At 38.1% G+C, this 23,496-nt stretch overlaps 1 protein-coding gene across 4 annotated transcripts in view; it reads left to right on the top strand.

The window, feature by feature from the left end:
• Positions 1-23,496, top strand: part of tcf25 (transcription factor 25 (basic helix-loop-helix)) — a 205,089-nt gene that overhangs the window by 102,914 nt on the left and 78,679 nt on the right. For 3 of the 4 annotated variants that reach the window (XR_009266917.1, XR_009266916.1, XM_058750834.1), the window contains exons 9-12: positions 2,868-2,961; positions 3,126-3,218; positions 3,336-3,462; positions 4,601-4,760. Coding sequence is in view for 2 of the 4 variants with exons in the window: in XM_058750834.1 (XP_058606817.1) it covers positions 2,868-2,961; positions 3,126-3,218; positions 3,336-3,462; positions 4,601-4,760 (474 nt within the window). In the remaining 2 variants the exon portion in view is untranslated. The remainder of the gene's footprint in view (positions 1-2,867; positions 2,962-3,125; positions 3,219-3,335; positions 3,463-4,600; positions 4,761-23,496) is intronic. The other variant, XM_058750835.1, reaches the window with a different exon arrangement.

Raw genomic sequence — 23,496 nt, forward strand, 5'->3', positions numbered from 1 at the left:
AATGTCATTATGAAATAAATGTGTTTCTCTGATACACATTGGCCACAATTAACGGCACCCTTTTATTCAATACTTTTTGAAACCTCCATTTGCCAGTTTAACAGCTCTAAATTTTCTCCTATAATGCCCGATGACGTTAGAGAACACCTGACAAGAGATCAGAGACCATTCCTTCATCCAGAATCACTCCAGACCCTTTAGATTCCCAGCTCCATGTTGGTGCTTCTTCTCTTCAGTTAACCCCACTCATTTTCTATAGGATTCAGGTCAGTGGACTGGAATGGCCATAGCAGAAGCTTGGTTTTGTGCTCAGTGACCCATTTTTGTGTTGTTTTTGAGGTTTGTGTTTGAATTATTGTATGGTTGGAAGATCCAAACATGGCCCATTATAAGATTTCTAACAGAGTCAATCACTTATTGATTTTCTTTTTATCTGTTGGTATTTGATAGAATCCATGATGCCATGTGTCTAAACAAGATGTCCAGGTCTCCAGCAGAAATATAGGCCCACAACATCAAAAATACATCAGTATATTTTATTGTACACATGGGGTACTTTTTGTCCCTGTGTTCACCAAACCCATCATGAGTGTTTGCTGCTAAAAAGATCATTTTTTTAGTTTCATCTGACCATAGAAGCCAGTCCCATTTGAAGTTCCAGTCGTGTCTGATAACTGAATATGCTGGACGTTTGTTTTAGGATGAGCTAGGATCATTTTTCTTGAAACCCTCCCAAACAACATGTGGTGATGTAGGTGCTGTTTGACAATTTTTTTTAAAGGTTTTCTGACCCCGAGACTCAACTATTTTCTGCAATTATCCAGCTGTGGTCTTTGGATAGTCTTTAGCCACTCAAACTCTCCTTCTCATCATGCATTAGGACGATATAGACACACGTCCTATTCCAGGCAGTTTCGTAACATTTTATGTTGATTTGGAAATTCTTAATTATTTCCCTGATGGTGAAATGGGAATTTTCACTGCTCTAGCTCTTTTCTTAAAGCCACTTCACTAATTTGTGAAGCTCAGTTATCTTTTGCTGCACATCAGAAATATATTCTTTGGTCAATGTAATTGACCCGGGTATAGCCCAGTCTTTTTTTTTGTGTGTGTCAGATTCCAGCTACTCATATGTAATTTTAAAGGTCTTTTAATAGAGAATGTAAAAATAAAAATAACTATTTTTTGAAAATTTGCTCATTGTGACTCATTTTGCCAGAACAGTTCTCTCTCTCTCTCTCTCTCTCTCTCACACACACACACACACACACACACACACACACAAACACATATATGGGTCACGTTAATTTCAATAGAAAAAAATAGGGTCGCTCTTAAAGTTTAAAAACCACTGGCTTAGAGCCTTGTTGTCATTCCTGTCAAAAAAATGTATGTGGTGCTACCCTGACCTGAGGTCTTTTATAAATGATTCTCGTTACAAGTTTGGGATGATGGTTGACATGTTGGGTTTTCAAATGCACATCATGAGTGACCCAAACTCATAGATGGAGTTTGTATGAAGCAGCATTTAATGACATTTATACAAGTGATGCATTTTTATTTATATATATATATATTAGGGGTGTCAACGTTAACACGTTAACGCATGTGATTAATCAAAAAAATGTAACGCGTTAATATTTTTTTAATGCAGATTAATCGTTTGATAAGGTTTGACCCCAACTTCTTCCCGTCCTCGCAGCGCGGGAGGTTATCTATCATTGTGTGACGAGGGTACAGCAAACCAGTGTTGCCAGGGTAACGGCACAAGTGGACTATTTTGAAAATACAGTCGCGGGAAAAATTACAGAGCCGTGGTTTGCGGTTTTTTGGGCTAATTTTTTAATGTACGGCGGTCGCCCAAAGTGTATATAGATAAATAAAAATAGATCCTTTTACTAATGTGTATTATACTTGTAATGTATGCCTGGCAACTTAAGAACGGAGAGGCGGTAACATCACAAACAACGTGAGTTTCAGCAGAGCACACATGTTCAGGCTTTTACACAGCAGAAATAAACTTGACAACAGCCACTATAGATTACATAAGATAATAAACACACGATTACGATAGATATGTTCTGTATGTGATTTTCTTGAAATTAATGTGTGCATCTGAAATGCTAATTTGTGCAGCGACATAAGGCTATAAATAGCATATTTTAACAACAGCAAATGAACAAATTCTACATGTGATCGCAAAAGGAAATTATTACAAACACTCAATGGTGGTTTGAAGTGAGTTCTGAGTAAAAGTGTTCTATTAATCTCATAAATTGTCTTATGAAGCATGATGCTAATGTTAGCTCTAATGCAGCTGCAGAACAGGTCCAATTCTTCTTCATAATGCATTGTGCCATAATATTTCACGTAAGGTCGCAAGAAATGTTTTGTTGTATTTATTTAGAAATGCTTTTGATAATAGTTGGGTAAATGTGTACTGGGATTGAAGCGATGTGGCTTGGTAAACGTTTTATTGCCAGTATAAAGGCTGATAATGGCTGAATAAAAACAAAAGAATAATGATAAAAGAATAATAAGGATTATGTCTCATACCTGGCGGAAGTGTGAAAGGTATGAGACATACCTGTTTCCTTAAACTAGTCTGTCATGCCTTTCTTTATTTCAACACATTTACAGGCTAGTATTTTAAATTTGTGATTAATCATGATTAATCACAGTCCATGACTGTGATTAACGCGATTAAATTTTTAATTGATTGACAGCACTAATATATATATATATATATATATATATATATATATATATATATATATATATATATATATATATATATATATATATATATATATATATATACACACACGAGAATATACAGAATTTGTTTGTTTTGTTTGTCTCTGCAGAAAGGGCCTTATATAGTTTTGAGTGTGCATTCCACCCTGTGTTCAGCCTGACATCAGGCACGTGTCGACTGGACTACAGCAGACCAGAGAACAGGTGAGACCATTGTTACAGTCGTCGTCATCATGTTGCAGGAGCCCTGAAAGATATGCAGCACACTAATTCTTGTTGGTATTACATCTATATTGTTACTCTTCATTTCCATTAAGAGAAAGTCTAACTTTTCATGAAATCTCTCTCACTCTCTTCTGTATCTACAGGGCCTTTTATTTAGTGCTGTTCAAGCATATGTTATTTCTGGAGAAGAGAGGTTGTCCACGCACAGCCCTGGAGTACTGTAAACTGATTCTGAGGTACTAGCCCACATCAGATTCATACAATAAATTGATCACATTCATAAGACAAAATCCATCATCCACGGTCAGTCAGCTAGATGTATTGTGTAAAACATGACATAAATATGTTTCCAGTCTGGATCCAGATAGTGACCCTCTCTGCATGCTGCTGATCTTTGACTTCCTGTGCCTGCGCTGTCATGAGTACACCACCCTCATCCGACTCTATGAGGAATGGGAGGTAAAGAACTCATCGTTAATCGTCAGTAGGCTTTTAATCAAATTCTGTGTGGTTGTTTGTGTGCTCATAAAAGAGGAATGCCCACCACAGTTATTTTATTTCAGGGCCAGTCCATCATAAGTGGTCCAGTGGAGATTAATTGATTTAACTGATTGACCTCTCTGTTTTGATATTGCAAAACTACCATTTAAAAAAAAAATACTTGGTTTAACTACAGTGGCCATCTTTTTGTCATGACCCACAACAAATTTTAATTTTTTGGTTATGCAGTTGTTTATGGAAACTTAAGTATGGTCTAAGCTCCTTGAGGCAAGTACTGAGCTACTGCTGATAGAAATGTGGGGAAAAACTCTCTGCGTTCATGTTTTTGGAGATATGAACAGATTCAATATAAAAATAACATAATAAAAATTCAATAATTTCTACCTAAAAACTGTGACGGGCTATATTTAGTAGTCCCAATAAGCCTTGTGATGTAAGCTGTAGTCTTATTTAAGAATAAAATAACATTAAGTATATACATATTTTAAATACACAATGCCCATGTTACAGGGAGTGGTGTTTAGATGAATATGTAAATATGTACTGCATGCTTTCTTCTCAATAACAAAATAAACTCATAAACAAAGATGAAAGTGGTGAGAAAACAGCAGTTAAGAAATCATCTCATTGTGAGGCTATGTTTGCACCTGCTCTGTAATTCAGCACTCCAGTCAACTCATGTCAACTTTACTTGTATAGCATTTCAAACAATAGATTGCAAGCAGCTTTACAGGATTACAACTGCAAATTCTATTATAAAGCAACTCTCCAGTGTATTCATGGTTTTACAGTTATATCTAAAAAGATGCATCTTTAACAAGATTCTTATATCCACTGTAGTTATTGTTTGTAGGTTTTAGTCTCTGACCACTTACTGAAGTATCTTCTCAATGTTTTTGTCACAACACAAAAAGAACATAGGCATAATAATGCATATTCAACAGTTGACCAATAAATATTTAATGTTTTTAGTGGTGGAGATGCAGTTGTTTAACATTTGGGACACAACAAGCAATCTGTTATGCTACTGAATAGCTGTGCTTAGCGCCTAAATAATACACACTTAACACTGTGGTACTTTGCACATTTAACATTCTCTGTACTTCTGTTGATTTAGGTCCATCGAAATCTGTCCCAGCTGCCAAACTTTTCCTTTTCTGTTGGTCTTTCCTACTATCATCTGAGCCAACAGGAAGACATTTCACCTGTGGAGAACCAACAGCTAAAGCAGAAATCCAATGTACTACTGCAGAACGCTCTCATCATGTTTCCTGGTGGTGAGGATCAATTATTTCAACACTTCCACATTTATTTAACAAACCTACATTTGATATTTAAAAAAATAAATTTAAGGTAAGAGGGCCCAACAAATAAATATAAATCAAACAGCGGCATGTTATATTGTTTATTTGTAACGAAGAAGCCTGGCTGTTAATACAAGTAGATTTCATTTTAAACTAAAGTGCACAAAATTGTGTTCAAAGTGCAAAAAAAAAAAAAGTGTTAATTCAGTTTTTTTCCCCACCCTATTGGGCATGCAGTCACTTTACATTCAGAGGAAACTGCTCTGAGTAAATAAACTGAAATTATTAAAATGCACCTAGATCAATTATTGACTAAATTCAAAACATGAAATTGCCTGATGGGAGCGTGTTCCAAAAATGTTTTGGAGTGGTATGTTTTAGGATTTTTTGGGGATTTCCTTTTTGGTACAATGGTATACACCATTTAAAATAACTGCATTTAATATAAATGGGAAAAGTGTAACTATAATATGTATTATGTCATGTCAAGTCAAGTCAGGTCACCTTTATTTATATAGGGCTTTTAACAATAAAGATAGTGTCAAAGCAACTTTCCAATATCAAAATAGGAAAATAGTGTGTCAATAATGTAAAATGACAAGATTAAACACTCAGTTGAAGGTGCTGTATGTAGGATTGACACCCAGTGGTTGAACTAGGTATTGCAGTCCAAATTCAAAATATTGGAGACGTTTTTTTTTCACCCGGCCCCTCCTCTTCAGATTTGACGCAGTCGCAGGTTGCCAGATTAACGACAGCAACAGAAACAAGCGCACATGCCGATGAATGAAATTAAATACGCTGTGTTTTCCGCCATCTGGCAACCCGGGTGCCGAAATACAATTGGGTAAACTGGCAGTGGGCGGGTTTCACAAACCATAACAAACACAGACATTCCGGGCCGGAATGCACATTTTCAAAGGGGAATAACTGACTGTAGAATTGTTTTTCAGATAAACAAGTATGTTAACTTAGCATGTTTCTTAAATATCAGCAAACATATTATGGTATTTTTATGCTTTAGTAGAGTCAAAATCCTACATACAGCACCATTAAAGGCATTTCATTATTGAATTCAATGATGTCATCGTCCAGCTCAGTTCAGTCTAAATAGTATCTGTGCAATCAAGTCGACGATATCACTGGAAATTAAGTGTCCCCAACTAAGCAAGCCAGAGGCGACAGCGGCAAGGAACCAAAACCAAAAACCTTGGGAGAAACCAGGCTCAGTCGGGGGGGGGGGGGGCAGTTCTCCTCTGGCCAGACGAACCAGCAGTTTTTGCAGAGGGCTCATCTGGTTCCCGAGGTCTTTTCCCGATGGCCGTCTAGGTGACAAGGTCTTCACTGGGGATCTGTCTCTGGAGCTCGTCTCCACTGACATTCAGGGCTGGGCTGTAGAGGTCATCTCTAGGTGCTGATCCACCATCTGATCTGGATATTGACTGGATCCAGATGACTGCAGTGACCATCTGCTCTGGATACGGACTGGATCAGGTGGCTACGGTGATCTCTGAATAAGAAAGAAACAGACAAATATTAGAGTAGATGCCATTCTTCTTACGATGTACATCGGGTGTTATGGGAAGTGTTCCCAGTTCTGGTTGACCTAATTAATGCAGCCTAACAATCCTTTAACGGATTTGAATATTAGAAGCGTATTAGTGTGTTATGTGTACGCCAGGTTAAAGAGATGGGTTTTTAATCTAGATTTAAACTGACAGAGTGTGTCTGCCTCCTGAACAGTGTTAGGTAGATTGTTCCAGAGTTTGGGCACTAAATAGGAAAAGGATCTGCCGCCCGCAGTTGATTTTGATATTCTAGGTATTATCAAATGATCAGAGTTTTGAGAACGCAGTGGACGTGGAGGACTATAATGCGATAAGAGCTCCCTCAAGTACTGAGAAGCTAAACCATTCAGGGCTTTATAAGTGATTAACAAGATTTTAAAATCTACACAATGTTTAATAGGGAGCGGAGTATCATCAGCATAACAATGAAAGCTAATACTGTGTTTCCTGATGATATTTCCTAAGGGTAACATGTAAAGCGTGAAAAGTAATGGCCCTAGTACTGAGCCTTGGGGTACTCCATACTGCACTTGTGATCGATATGATACCTCTTCATTCACTGCTACAAATTGATGGCGGTCAGATAAGTACGATTTGAACCATGCTAATGCACTTCCACTAATGCCAACAAAGTTTTCTAGTCTATTCAAAACAATGTTGTGGTTGATAGTGTTGAACGCAGCGCTAAGATCCAGTAGTACTAATGGAGAGATACAACCACGATCAGATGATAAGAGCAGGTCATTTGTAACTCTAATGAGAGCAGTCTCAGTACTATGAAATGGTCTAAATCCTGACTGGAAATCCTCACAGATACCATTTTTCCCTAAGAAGGAATATAATTGTTAGGATAGTACCTTTTCTAGTATCTTTGACAGAAAAGGGAGATTCGAGATCAGTCTGTAATTAACTAGATCTTTGGGGTCAAGTTGTGTTTTTTTTAACGAGAGGCTTAATAACAGCCAATTTGAAGGTTTTGGGGACATATCCTAATGACAACGACAAATTAATAATAGCCAAAAGAGGATCTATGACTTCTGGAAGCACCTCTTTTAGTAGTTTAGATGGAATAGGGTCTAACATACATGTTGTTGGTTTAGATGATTTAACAAGTTTATACAATTCTTCCTCTCCTATAGTAGAGAATGAGTGGAATTGTTCCTCAGGGATCTATAGTGCACTATCTGATGCGATACTGTAGCTGACAGCTACATGGTTACAATTTTATCTATAATAGTATCGATCTTGGATGTAAAATAGTTTATAAAGTCATTACTGCTGTGCTGTTGGGAAATGTCAACACCTGCTGATACTTTATTTTTTGTTAATTTAGCCACTGTATAGAATAAATGCCTGGGGTTATGTTTGTTTTCTTCTAAAAGAGACGAAAAGTTATCAGATCTAGCAGTTTTTAATGCTTTTCTGTAGCTGCTCTTCACCAACGATTAAGACTTTATCTGTAGCCAGCACTATCTCTGATTAGAAAATCAGCAAATTCTTTAATAAAGTCTGTATGGTGGCCTGTATACAGTAGCCAGTACAAACATCACAGGGGAGTTATCATTAACACTTGTTTCTCTAGATAATGTTATATGAAGCACCATTACTTCAAAGGAGTAATTAATAATATTATGTAATATGTATGTATTATTTAATCACAACATTATTACATTAAGTGCATTAATACTGTTATACAGCTGCAGGATAAGCTTTTGTGCATAGCTGGCATTGTACTCTCTCTCTTAGGTTCTGGAAGCTGTCCCCTGTAAAATGTGCAGCACAGAGATAAACGTTGGGGTTGTAATGATCAGGAAATGACCATTAAAATTAAATTAGTTAAAAATGGAAGAAAAAACCATTCGACATGCTTCTAAAGCAGCTCTTCTAGTTTCTTTCTAGTGCAGCTCAACCAGGCCTCGAGGCCTTTTTGTGTATTCCTTTTTGTGTGTGTGTGTGTGTGTGTGTGTGTGTATTGCTTCACCTCTGTTTCAGGTTTTTTTTTTTTTTTTTTTTTAATGACCAACTCTTACTATGTGTTTCCAAATCCCTACTATTACTACCACTTGCAAACCATGCATCACACACTATAGGCAGTGCAATCCTAACAACCTGCGCACTTTGCCTATGTCTGCTAACACACTACTTTCTTTTTCTATTGGTGTCTGAAATTGTCAGTCTGCAGTAAACAAAGCAGATTTCATTACATCTATTACTAGTCATTCAAGGCTAAACCTCATAGCCCTGACGGAGACCTGGATCAAACCAGAGGGCACTGCTACTCCTACAGCACTCTCCAATTTCTCATTTTCCCACACTCCCCGTTTGACTGGAAGAGGTAGAGGTGTACTGGTCTGCTTATCTCTAATGATTGGAAATTTATTCCTTTACCTTCTCTGGGTATTAACAGCTTCTTTGAATCACATTCAGTCACTATTACCCACCCTTTTAAAATCCATTTTGTAGTTGTTTATTGACCCCCAGGACCACAATGTAACTTCTTGGATGAAATAGATGTGCTGGTCTCAACCTTTCCTGAGGATGCACTGCAAAAAAATGCCTTTCTTAGATTTTTTGTCTTGTTTTCAGCCAAAATATATCTAAAAATTCTTAAATCAAGAAGGATTTTCTAGACAAGTACAAATTATTGTCTTGTTTTCAGCAAAAACAAGTGAAAATTAAATGAGCTTTTGCTTGAAACAACCAAAATAATCTGCTAATGGGGTAAGCAAAATAATCTAATTTCAAACAGAAAACAAGATTATTTTTCTTACCCCTTTGGCAGATTATTTAGCTTGTTTCGAGCAAAAACTCACTTAATTTTGACTTGTTTTTGCTGAAAACAAGACAATAATTTTTACTTGTCTAGAAAATCCTTCTTGATTTAAGAATTTTTAGATATTTTGGCAGGAAACAAGACAAAAAATCTAAGTAAGAAAAGCATTTTTTGCAGTGTGGTAGTTATGCTTGGAGACTTCAACATCCACCTAGATAAACCTCGGGGTGCAGACTTCCACACTCTGCTTGCCTCTTTTGATCTCAAGAGAGTGTTAAATACTACTCACAAATCAGGCAACTGATCATGTGCTGGTTACTGCACTGCACACCTTGGATCACCACCTCCTCACTCTTAACCTCAACATGGTTCCTGACACAACATATACCCCTCCACATGTCATCTTTCGACGTAAACTACTCACCTTCCTGGCTGTCTGCTATGGTTTCATCTGCACTTCCTCGACCTAAATGGTTATCATCTCTTGATGCTAACAGTGCTACTGAAACTTTCGGCTCCACTCTTATATCTTGTTTAGACACTGTCTGCCCCTTGTCTTCCAGGCCAGCCAGTACCATCCCTTTGTAGTGTCGTCCGCCGCAGCTCAAAGAATGCAACACAGTCTCGGAGTTTTGATGCCAGAAGAATAGATTTTATTCAACAGGAATAAAACCGAAGCCTGTCTGCAGAGAAGCTTCTAGACTGTCTCTCGGCTCTGGTATATATACAAGATTTTAAGGCGGGTTCCTATACATTAGGCATCTCTCTTATGTATACAATTCTACATTTTACTTACGTATGTAATTCTATCTTTCCCTTGGGAGAAAAAGACCTTCTAAACTTTATGGTAAGGGGAAAAAGCCCCCTCCTCATTTCTTCCAGATGTGTCTGTGTGTACAACTCGGCCACGTAGGCACCTTAGCACAAATGCCTTCAGAATATAATGGAAGATTAAATAGATACATTAATGGCAAAATTCACATTGATTATATTTGATTAATTCAGATCCTTAACAATAAAAATCTTCTTCATTTTCCTCCCTTTGAGACTTTACTAAGTCTCACAATTGCTTGTCTACCCAGAGTGCTACTTCATAATTCAGTCCTTTCAGTTAACACTATCTAGTGACTAAATAAGTCACAGTATTATCATCAATGACTAGATGATGCAGCAGCACTCTGGAGGAGATCCAGAACCAAACGTCTCTCTCCACCCTTGACTAAGAGAGAGTAAAAGATTCTGTCTCCTTACCTCCTTTATCATAAAATACAATGTTATAAGCATGAGCGTGCATTTGGTTCAGCGCTTGCCTGTGGTCGTCACAGTTATGTATATCAAAAACATAAAAACACATTCTAAATATAGTACATTGAATATTCCAAAAAATAATAGTTCAGATCCGTTGATCTTCAGCCCAGATACTTTGCGTATCGTAGAGGGCCATCCATGGGCAGAGGTTAGGCTAGCACTTACACCCAGGATTTGGCTCATCCTTACATCTCTTTTTCTTAGTCATCAGAGTCACTGGAACTATCATCCAAAGTGTGCTCATTTGCGATCAGTTTGTTCAGCAATCCTTCAATCCTTCTCGATCTAGATTTATCTTCCTTTGTTTCTCCTTCTTCTAAAGAGATGTGACTCATTTTATGTGTCAACACCTAGTGCATAATCCTGACCATTTTTCTGGTAATGTTGTCAAAAGGCCATATTCTAATCCACACATCCACCATATGTCTGCCAATGCAATATCAATGTCATCAAATATAGGTGGTGGGCCTTCTTTTATTACCAAATAGTCAACTGTACATCGCGGTATTTGTCATATTTTGCTACATTTGCCTTTAAATCTTCCTACGTCAACATTTCCCTTTTTCATAACATTCAAATTCTTGATCTGCCATTAATTGTATTTTTCCTTGTGGCTTCTGTATTTTTGTTTCTTGTACTGTCGGCCATTTACGGGTACGTTCACACTGCAATTCAGTTGCTTCTCTGTAGATTGTTGTAGATTGGAGAAACTGGCACCAATATGGGCAAAATGCCATTTTTTGGGTACAGTTTCTAAAGACATTTATTGCTCTGCCTCTTTCTATAAAAGATTTACCTCCCATTTTTAATACATCTAACCCCATTGCTTTAGACAGTCCTAGACATGTCTTAAACCATTCATCATGAAATATTTTGCAACTACAACTGTGTATAGGTATCGGTACAATATATAAAATTGGTCTTGCTTCAAAGCAAACTATGCCGTTTTCCCATTCCTCTTTTTCTGCTGTGTAATTTACCCATTTATACCAATTATTGTCTTCTGCTTTTTCCCATAATATATCTGAATTGCCTTTAAAAGTGATGTTATAATTGTCATCTACAATGTATCTATTTTGTCTAGATATTTTTTCCTCCTCAACTGGTGCTTGTTCATTTTGGATTAAGTTAAAGTCACTGCTAGATTCATTTGAGGGCTGAAAAGTCAATTCTTGGGAAGTCTGGTTGCTGTTGGTTATCGCTTGTGTTTGCATTTGAAGGGAAGTCTGGTTGCTTTCTATTGGTTGAGCTTGGAGTTGCATTTGAAGGGAAGTCTGGTTGCTTTCTATGGGTTGAGCTTGGAGTTGCATTATTAGATACATTAAGCATAAGAGGATCTTCAGACACATTGTCAGATTCATTCTCTTCCCTCTCCTGTTCCTCTGACAGGAAGACTGGAGCTCCTTGTGAAACATTTTCTGTGCTATCGTTTGTTTGCATTATATCCTGTGTTCCAGGTTCCTCCTTGTCACTTTCTGCTGCACTGTCTGCCTGTCTGTTTTCCTCCCTTTCTGTCTTTTTCTTGGGAACTCTCGTGCAGTGGTTTAGATGATACCAAGTTGTGCTTCCCTCCACTTGGATTGCTGTCGGAGTTGCTCTCACCACTGTGTACGGTCCCTCTCTTCTCGGCTCATTCCATTTTCTCCGGAACACCCTCAGATATACTTGGTCACCCGGAACAACTGGACACGTTGTCTCCGTTTCCTCTCTGGGCTCTTTTCTTTTTTCCTGTAAATAGATAGCTTTATGTATGGCAGTTAGTTTCTTCATATATGAACGAAGCTCCATTTGTAACTGCTCTAGAGGCGGTCCTTTGTAGGGACCTCTACAATGTGGCGCCGGCATAGCCCGACCCGTAAGCATTTCATGCGGTGTTAAGTGCGTGGTTCGGTTAGTTTGCATGTGATAGCTCATTAGTGCTAGAGGTAACGCATCAATCCAATTAAGTTTAGTACTTTCACATATTTTGTTTATTTTGGCCTTGATAATTCCGTTCATTTTCTCTACCTGTCCTTGACTTTGAGGATGGTAAATGCAACCTAGTCTTTGTTTTATTCTTAATTGTTGCAACACTTGTTTTACAGTTTTTTTGTATGAATGCCGAACCATTATCTGAACTTATTTCTGATGGTATCCCAAATCTAGGAATTACTTCTCTTGTTAGAAATTTGATTACTGTCCCTGCTCCCAAATCTGCTGACGGTACTGCCTCCACCCATTTGCTAAATCTGTCAACGATCACCAGCATGTATCTTTTACCTTGTACTCGCTTTATCATGTCCACGTAGTCCATGACCAAATGCTTAAAAGGCCCTTCCGGTACTGGTATATGCCCTATTTGGAGTCGTTATCCCTTTTCTCACATTGTACTTTGCATAAACTTCACATGTAGACAAGAATTCATCTACCGTTGCATACAAATAAGGAGACCAATATCCTTGCTTTTTAATTTTTCTTACCACTTCCCCCCTTGCGCAATGGTCAAAACCATGCGCATCTGCAATAAGAATATTCAAAAGTGAAATTGGCGCAACAATGTGTCCTTCATGTGTGCGCCAGATCTCTTGTGAGTCTTTTTTGGCCCCCCTTTGGTGCCACATTGATTGTTCATAGGGGCCTGCTTGTTGCTGAATTTGAATTATATCATCCAATTGAGGTTGAGGTTCTATAAATACCACAGGTGCTTATACTGCTATTTGACATCCTGAAGCCTTTTTAGTCTGTAAATCTGCTGCATTGTTTCCTTTAATGACATAATCATTTCCTTTTTTATGCGCTTGACATTTGATTATTGCTAATCTTTTTGGTAGCATCATAGCAGAAATTAATTGCCCTATTTGTTCACCGTGTTGGATGGGAGTCCTATCACTTTTTTTGAAACCTCTTTGTTTCCATACTGCACCGAATAGGTGACATGCACTGTGACATGCACATATGCTGAATCAGTGAAAATGTTAGCAGTTTGTCCTTGTGCTAACTGACATGCAGCTGTGAGAGCTTTTAATTCAGCTATTTGAGCAGAACAAGGTTGTACACAATGTTGTGATATTACTGGTACAAATTCTTTTTTGTCTCTCTTTACTACTGAATATCCTGTATGATTTCCTTCATGGTCTCTAAAGCTAGAACCATCTACAAAGTAAGTAACCTCTGCTTCAGAAATGGGTGTCGACTCAAGATATGGTCGTAATCTGGTAAATGCCAATGACTCATTCACACAATCATGAGGTTTTCCTTCAAATGACAAAGGGATCAAGTCAGCCGGATTGACTGTATGACATCGCTTAATAGTTAGATCTGGATATGTAAATAATGAGGAGTAGGCCAAAATTCGAACTTGAGTTAGAACAAATTTTCCTTGCTCTAATAATTCCACAGTTTTATGATGAGTGTAAATAGTCACGGGGTACCCCATAGTTATTGTGGATGCTTTTTCATAAGCATAATATACTGCCGCCAGGCCCTGTTGGTAACATGGCGGGTATCTTCCCAAGTATTCAACTTGAGGCTGACAATACTGTAGTTTGTTTTTGGACACTTTATGACCTCCTTGTGCTAATTTTGTTAAGACTTTAATTGAGTCTCTGTGACATTGTTCTAGCGTAGATCCAGAAACGAGCAAATCATCCATGTACTGTATTAGCGTACCGTCTATTACAAGATCTTCTAAATCGGCCTTTAGCACTTGATTGAATATGTGAGCCGAGTGTTTGAATCCCTGAGGAATTCTGGTTGCACACAAAATTTTGTTGTAATTTTTGTCAGCTGTATGAAAAATCAACGGATGATCTGTTGATTTCCATTTGCTTTTTCCTGCTTCTCTCATCATTGGTCCTAAATTCTTTGCTTCCCAGTTTTTTCCTACATATACCGCAATATGTGGGACAGAATCAGTCACATTGAACCATTTTTCCACAAATTCACTGTTTGGAATATTTAAAGCTGCTCCTCGTTTACCTATTATAATATACTCGGAGACTGTCTCAACTTTTTGACCTTTTGTTTCTTCCTGCCATTTTTGTTCTATCTTTTCATCTCTGTCTGGATCATAGATCATTGTACAATGAAATTCTGATTTTGTTAACCTTGCTTCAGGAATCTGTGCTTCAATAAATTTTCCCCACTTGTTTACTGTCTGTCTCACATCTTGTTCTATCTGTCCTATCCAATAGACATTTGCTTATGGCTCTGTAACCACCATTTGTGTTTCTGTTCCTATTGCTTCGATAAATATTCCTTCTGAAGAACACCAAATTTGTAACCCCAATTTGCATAATGCATCTCTTCCTAACAAGTTGATAGGAGTTTGATTTGATACAAGAATGGGCATTGGTATACTTTGATTTTTTTTGTTTGTAGACACACTGGAGCTGTCATCGGAATTAATTGCATTTGTCCTGAGAATCCTACTGTCTTTGTGAATTTTTCAGACAAGGGGAGATGTGAAGCATATTTTGAATTTAAACAAGTAAAAATTGCTCCTGTGTCTAACATCATGGGTGTGTCTTTACCTTCTATTTTAATTTGCATGATAGGCTCTTGATCGGCTTTAGTTGTTAACATTGGTAGCTGGTTCTCCCCTGTAGAATTCTCGGGGCACCCCTAGTAACCCTGATTTAGACCTCTCCACGGATTAACAGGGCCTTCTCCTGCACCTCGATCGGACTGCTACCAACTCTCCCCCCTTCCACCCCGAGGGTACTGTTGGCATGGAAAGGTGGGACAATTATATCGGCTGTTCACACGTCCAACAAATGCCAGGAGGACCAGTATAAGACCTGCCTCTTCCTCTCTGTCCTCTCTGCATTGGTCTTTTTCTCCATCCCATTGGAGCTGGCTGTTGAGGATAAACGTTAATTATGGGTACAGGAAGCTGGTGTGTGTTCGGAGGGACTGCCGTAGATGGGCTAGGCTGAATAGTTGGTTGTGGAACGCTTACTGGAGACATAACTGTCATTTGTTCCTCTTCTTCTTTCATTATCGGAGCTTGAATTTTTCTCTTATTTTTCTTTGTCAGCTCTTCAAGCTGTAATTGAGTTAGCTTTCGCTGTAGCTCTTTCTCCTGGGTCTTTAGCTTTAGTTCATTTTTTCTGTGTTGTTCCACTGCATGTGTCACATGATCACAAAATTCTTTGAGTTTTTGAGTTTAAGCCAACAACATCTTCTAGCCTGCTTTTTACGGCTGGACGCATAGCATCAATCACAGCTTGTCTAAATAATGTAGCCATTAGAGTGTCTCCCTCAGGATTTATTTCAGTCTCTTGTTTCCAGTTTTTCAACTGTCTCTGGACATACGTGGTTGGATTTTCGGTATCTCCCAGCTCTGGTCCCTTGAGTGTCTTGGGATTTAGTCTGATTGGATACTCAAGTCGCAATGCCTGCCATACTGCTGGACGGAATGCATTGAGAGAACAGCATTTCTTTTTTGCATGTTTCTCTGTCTGCCTCCTTCAAAATCTTCCTGGCCTGTTTTATACTCTTTCTTTCTCTCTTTTAGTTTCTCTTTTTTTCTCTCTTTTTACTGATACATTTAGTTTTGTAGTTTTTTATTAGAGTTTCCATTTCCTCACACAACGCCACATCATACGTTCCTTCCTTTGGCCATTTTGTCATTTTATTCTTTGTTCTCTTTTGCCATTTGTCTGAGATTTTGTTTATCATGTCTTTATACAGAGGATATTTTAATCCTAATATCTCTACCGGAGTAGCTGCCATATTTTCTCCTCCAATCTTTTAGTCCTATATTTTCTACTCTATTTTATATAAAAAATGTTATCATTACTTTTCCAATTAAAGTTATTCTTTATTTAGTGACTTGCTTCTTTTAACAGTTTTTTTATTCTATCTTATGCAAGTATGCTTTCTATATGAATTTTTCAACTTTATTTTATGATCACACAGTATGCATAAAATCTTTAACAATATTTATTTATTTATTTATTTTTAAATTTTCTATTGTCTCTTCTGCTTTATTTAGTGCGCACATTATTTTTAATGTACTTTATTTAACTTCGTATCTTAATCACTCCTCCACAGCCTGCACTCAGAAAGTTTTCTCTCTCTCTTTCTCCCTCTCTCACAGACACCCAACATAAGATCTTATAACACATCTGGATTCAATCTTTATTGACCTTATTTCCCTAAAAACATTCACACTGCTAAGTGCCTTTATGCCTATTTATTTAGGGCTCATTCTTTCATACTGTATCCCTTCATTTATAGGGCTCATTCTTTCATACTGCACCCCTTTAATTTTTATAGGGTTTATTCTTTCATTCATTCCTCTTGGGTGTAACAAGAGCTGCGGCCGTTCGGAATTTAATTGCTTTCTCATTCACTCTCAGTCTTTCACACCGACATGCATTTGGACACGGACACAGTTTCAAACATTCATCAAAACAAAGCTTTTCTCTCGAGTCACCTGCTCCAAAACACTGGTTCTCTCACTGTAACCCCACCTTTCTCTCTCTCTCTCTCTCAGTAAAAGAACAAGGCTCTGCCAGGAATTTCTCTTCGCCTACCCATGCTGACCCCTGTAACCTTACAACTTTTTTTTGTCTTTTTTTAAATTTAATCAGGGCGGTATCCGTAGGTCTTGCGCGCTCACTCTATTACATCTGCTTCACGTTTATTTCTGTCCCTTCAGGCCCAGTCTAAATAAACACAGACCATTGCTAGCAATGTATTTTTGCCTACACCATCTAATTTCAGTTTAATTTACTTATCAAGGCCATAAACAGTAAACCAGATAATGCATGCAGTTATTTCTTCTGGAATAAAACTCCCTTTTTTGTTCTTTTCTTTAAATTTTGAATTTTGGAAGAGCAAAATTTAAGTGACCTTACCGCTAAGAACAGATTTAGCAAAAATGCTAATTATATAAGCAAAAATGCTTACCTGATTAATCAGTGGCCACTGTTTTTGTGCTGTTCGTCCAAATCTGCTCAAAGCGGCCGTCCACTCTGTCGCTCTTTTCCAAGTCCCATCTGAGCCGCAGCTCAAAGAACGCAACACAGTCTTGGAGTTTTGATGCCAGAAGAATAGATTTTATTCAACAGGAATAAAACCGAAGCCTGTCTGCAGAGAAGCTTCTAGACTGTCTCTCGGCTCTGGTATATATACAAGATTTTAAGGTGGGTTCCTATACATTAGGCATCTCTCTTATGTATACAATTCTACATTTTACTTATGTATGTAATTCTAAATCAAAAAATCCTACTGGCCTTAATGTGTATCAGTCACTCCTCTCTTCCTTCTCTGCTAATGTCTCCACTGCTAAAAGGACATACTATCATAAAATTAACAATTCGTGTAACTCTCGCATGCTCTTTAAAGGGGACCTAGTATGCCCCTTTTTACAAGATGTAATATAAGTCTGTAAGAAAAAGTGATCATTTCTTGCAGTCCCCTCTTTGATGCTCTTGGCCCAAAAGAAGCATCACATCCACTCCCTTATAGAGATTACACCTCCCTTCCTGGGTAGATGCCAGTGGTGGTGAAGTCCTGTCTTAGGTTGTCCCCCTCTGGCCAAAGGAAAATCTTAGATTTTACCTTTGCCCACTTCTTTTCCATCACTGTGGTAAGACTGCTGTCCACAGTCTCTGAAAGTGGTTTGCTCTCTCCTTGGTTCTCTTTTCCAATGTCCATTATTTTCAGTTGGGAAGAGTCCTTCTAGAAGAAGCAGTCATTGGTGGTGTTGTAGTCTGTGGCATTGGTGAGTCTCAGGGTTTCTAGTTCTTTTAGGCTTGGAGTTCTGGATCTTGTAGGTCTGGAAATCTCTCGAAGTCCCTTTTTCTTGTGGAAGTCCCCTGGCTCCACTGGTTCTGCTGGCCTTCTTGTCCTTCAGATGACCGGATCATTTTTCTCCAGTCTCAAAACAAACGTCTCAATGCTTATACCTGAAACGAGATCAAAAAGAAGAGGTTGTCCCCCCTTTCCCCCACAAGAATCTTTTCACATTCAAAACATCAAAGCTACAGAAATTTAGTCACCGAATGCAATTAAACAATTTCTCATCAATTAAATGTAAATATTAATGCAATTAACACATTTCTCAGAAATTATAAAGAATCACCCCCCTTTTGATAGTAAACATATTTTTCTAAAATATTTTACTATCATAAAAACAATTCCTCCAATTCACATCAGCATCTGCTTGTGACTGAGCTATAGTCATGTTGTTCATGCAGTGCTGTGTCTGGCAAGGTGTGAATGGCTTCTTCCTTATTTCCTTTCAACAGTGCCAATTGGCTTTCTAAACTGCCTATCTTCTTAAGCAAATCACGATAGCCCATCTTTCTTTTGTGTGAAAAGTGACACTGTCTTGCCTCATGTCCCATCCTTCCACAAGCAAAGCAAAGCAAACAACTTCCTGAGCTTTCCTACCTTTCTCCAAACAATGCCTTGTTATGTGACCATCTTTTCCACATGCATAACAAAGAATAACACCTTCTGAATTTACTCTTTCTAATTTCTTTGGTCTCTGATGGAAAATATTAGATAATCTAGAACATTCTCTACTGCCAAAGGCAGCAACTGGATGTCTAGATTCTGCAGCTTTCATTTGACTATTTGCATTGAAATACTGTGTCGTTTTGGAAATTATTTGCTCGTATGGTGTATTTACATTTGCATGCAGAGCAATGGCTTCCCGCATGTGTGAACTACTCTGTGGAATTAATGCAGACTTAAACATGAAATTTTGTTTAGTTGCATTGGGCAAACCACTGTAACAGCTAAACATTTCCCACAACCTGGGTGCAAATGCTAGAGGATGCTCTTCGATTTCCATTGTCACCTCAATTATCTTTCTCAAGTTAACCAAATTAGTCCCAACAAGTCTAAGTAGAGCTTCTCTCCTTGCACCTTCGTCTGCTCTTTTGTTGGGAATTTCCTGTGAAGAGAGCACTAGTTAATGAGCGAGGAATGCAGATCAAGTCTACAAGCATCTTCGTCTGACACCCTATAAACATCCACTACCTTCTCCATTTTTGACAAGAACTCTACAGGATCCATGTTATCAGGCTCAAAAGTACCCACTGCTGTAACAAGACTTTGAAAGTCCATAAAAGACAGCTGTCTAATAGCTTGGCCATTTTCATTTCTTTGATCAAGAACCCTCTCATTTCTATTCTGTCTTGTTCGCACTGGTGCTATTGGGAACCTCAAAGAATCATCTGAAGAATTATGTCATTAACTAAAGGCTTCCTTGCAGTTATTCTCGTCATATTCAGAATTGGGTTGGGCATGTACCAACTGTCTAGCTGTCCCTTCATACAAACATCTAAATGTTCCCCTCTCTGTTTTGGACTTTTAAATTTATTTTCTCAATTTAATTTTCTGCTCCTTCAAAACAATCTCTTCAGTCTCACAATTTCTCAGTGACATGACATAGCCGCTGACTTGAGTTTAGCAACTTATTTTCTGTTTTCATTTCTTCTAATCTTTTCTTAGTTACCTTGTATGAGGCAAAAAGAGCTTGAAGTGCATTAGCAACTTTTCCCTCTTTGTTTTTAGGCATTTTGGGACAATTTTTAATTTGAGACACAGCCCACTTGTATGGGTCATCTGCCTTCTCTATCCCATCAAACATTCCTACAGAGCTGTGCTTAGCGATGTATTTAACTATCAGCTCTTCCATTTTCACGATCTTATTAAATTGTCTTCAGCAATTCAATAGGCTTATTTTCCTTCACTGACTGAACATTATCTAGTTACTTTAAGATACCTGTTAGTCAAATTATTCACAGCTCCTGTGGTTTGGACGCAAATGAATAAAACAGCCACACTGCGCTGGGCTTCTAAACCAAAATTTTAATTTCTTCGCAAACGGCCACACTCTGTCGGGCCTTACACTTCACTAAACCGTTAAAAATGCAACACTGTCACAGTACGTTGGACAAAACCACACTACTTCGGGTTTTGTTATATTTTTAAAACAGTATACTTGGCCACAGTACATCGGGCAAATTAACACTGCTTTTGAGCTTTAAACTTCACAGAGTCATGGTGCGTCGGACTCACTACACTATAACACACAACAGTTATGAAATAATTCTGTAACCACACTGCGTCGGGTCGATTCAGTTACTTTAGAATTTCATTAGAATTATCACAACTTTACAGTCAGTTTCAATTATGTTAGAAACTTACAACTTTAGACACAACAGATCTAATACAACTCTGCCACCACACTGCATCGGGTTGATTCAGTTACTTTAGAATCTTAACAGAATTATAAGAGACCACCAACAAGTTTCAGTTACTTTAGAAACAACAATTCCAATACAACTCTGCCACCACAGTGCGTTGGGGCTGATTCAGTTCCGTTTGAATCTTTCATTTTGGGAAATGAGCATGGTCAAACATATTGTGGAGTGGAAGCTGGGTCGAGGCAGACTATAATTTCTTACAAATCTGTGATTGTCCCCAGAGCGTATATGTGAAATTTTAGCTCAGAATACCCCACAGATACATTTTTATAGCTTGTTAAAATTGCCACTTTTAGTGTATGAGCCCAAACGTGCTGATTTTGAGTGTTGCATTAAATGCAAATGAGCTGTTGCTCCTGGAAAAAAGGGCATAGCTTCAAGAGCTCAAGCTCCGGCAATTAGCAGTGCTAGCCTTTGCAAATAAACATTCCACTATTAGTACAAGCCTGTTATCTTTACAGAAAACATACTCTGTTTCAAAGTCAGTCATCTGAGTACTGTGCATAATAAATTAATGTTTATGAATTACACAGACGGGGAGCACGGCGGGATAAAAATAACAACATAGCTGGTCTCATGCTATCACAAACTTTATAAGTCTTTATAACCACCCAATATATAAAACTTTATATATTGGGTGGTTGTTCTGCACGCTTGATCAACAAACTACAGTTGGTCCAAAATGCAGCAGCTAGAGTCCTTACTAGAACCAGGAAATATGACCATATTAGCCCGGTTCTGTCAACACTGCATTGGCTCCCTATCAAACATCGGATAGATTTTAAAATCTTGTTAATTACTTATAAACAGTGTTAATTTTGGCAGGCATTTTTGATTTAGTCTTAGTCTTAGTCTTGAGACGAAAATGCTTAATAGTCTTAGTCACATTTTAGTCATTTGAGTATTTCATAGTTTTAGTCTAGTTTTAGTCGACGAAAAGTCATTGTATTTTTGTCAACTTTTAGTCTTTACTTTTAGTCAAAGTGCAGTTAACATTTATTTTGGTAGCTATTTTATATGTAGTATTCAAACAAAAATAGGCATCAATTCTTCTCTCTTTAGACCAAATCAATTAAGCTTATGAGAAATTTGAATCAAGGATTGAATTTGGAAAAAAAAAATACATTTTCATTTTTTGGTAGAGATACAAATTAAACTCATTTTTCAGATACAGTAGCTTTACTTAAGTATACATTTATTTAACATCTTTTGTTGGTTAACATTTATGACACGGATAATTAGGAATGCTGTCCCTTTAAGAAGGAAGGCATGCATGTAATACTGACACACATTCAGTTTTCATCCACCTGTTTACGCTCGCTTAAGCCATAACTGACTGTATTTATGTGAGATACTCTGACTCTACACGATAGACACAGGACTGCTGTGTGTGTATTTGAGCAATGAGAACTGAGAACTGATCGCGCGCTGTACTGAAGAAGTGGAGCTTGCGCGAGAGAGAGCGCTTCTATCAGCGCGACTCCGCCTATCCCGCCGTCACTAACTTTAAATTAATCGACAACGAACTGTGACTCCCGGGAAAAACGGGACGTCTGGTCACCCTATCCCTAACCCTTCGGGTGCTGAGGCTATTGTTTCAGATCGTTAGTTTGCGTTTTGATAGCCTATCCGTCCACTGCGGCTGCCATACTGAGACTAGATATACACGCCCCTCATCTGATTGTAATCCAATGACAGAGACGCACATTTTGAAAGACAAGACAGTTAATTTAGCCTATAGGATGTATTTTGAATGTCCGGTAGTCCTCAAATAACATTTTAGTCCCGTCTTGTCTTGTTAATGAAGACGCGGCATAAATTTCGTCATAGTTTTTATCATCAGAAATTAATTTTAGCTCGTCAACGTCTCGTCTTAGTCACAGAAAAAAGGTTCGTTGATGAATATTTTTCGTCTTCGTCTTAGTCGACGAAATTAACACTGCTTATAAATCCCTGAATGGTTTAGCTCCTCAGTACTTGAGCGAGCTCTTATCGCATTATAGTCCTCCACGTCCGCTGCGTTCTCAAAACTCTGGCCGTTTGATAATACCTAGAATATCAAAATCGACTGCGGGCGGCAGATCCTTTTCCTATTTAGCACCCAAACTCTGGAACAATCTACCTATCACTGTTCGGGAGGCAGACACATTCTGTCAGTTCAAATCTAGATTAAAGACCCATCTCTTTATCCTGGCCTACACATAACACACTAATACGCTTCTATTATTCAAATCTGTTAAAGGATTGTTAGGCTGCATTAATTAGATCAACCGGAACCGGGAACACTCCCCATAACACACGATGTACTTGTTACATCGTAAGAAGAATGGCATCTACGCTAATATTTGTCTGTTTCTTTCCTATTCTGTTTCTCAGTCCGTATCCGATCAGATGGTGGATCAGCACCAAGAGATGATGTCTACAGCTCTGATCGTCAGCGGAGACCAGGACACTCAGATGACCCCCAGAGACATATCCCCAGCGAAAACCTAGATTAAAATACAATAAAACTAAAAAGTATAACAAAATAACTAAAAATATAATAAAATACCTAACTACATAATACTACTATTGTTAGAACTTGCAACAAAATTAAAATAGAAATATAAACTTTTGAACTGTGGGTTTCGTCTGGTCAGAGGAGAACTGGCCCCCCGACTGAGTCTGGTTTCTCCCAAGGTTTTTTTTTCTCCATTCTGTCACAGAGGGAGTTTTGGTTCCTTGCCGCTGTCGCCTCTGGCTTGCTCAGTTGGGGACACTTAATTTCTAGCGATTATCGCCGATTTGATTGCACAGATACTATTTAAACTAAACTGAGCTAGAAAATGACATCTCTGAATTCAATAATG

The sequence above is a fragment of the Onychostoma macrolepis genome, chromosome 18, assembly GCF_012432095.1.
Source record: "Onychostoma macrolepis isolate SWU-2019 chromosome 18, ASM1243209v1, whole genome shotgun sequence".
Classification (NCBI taxonomy): Eukaryota; Metazoa; Chordata; class Actinopteri; order Cypriniformes; family Cyprinidae; genus Onychostoma; species Onychostoma macrolepis.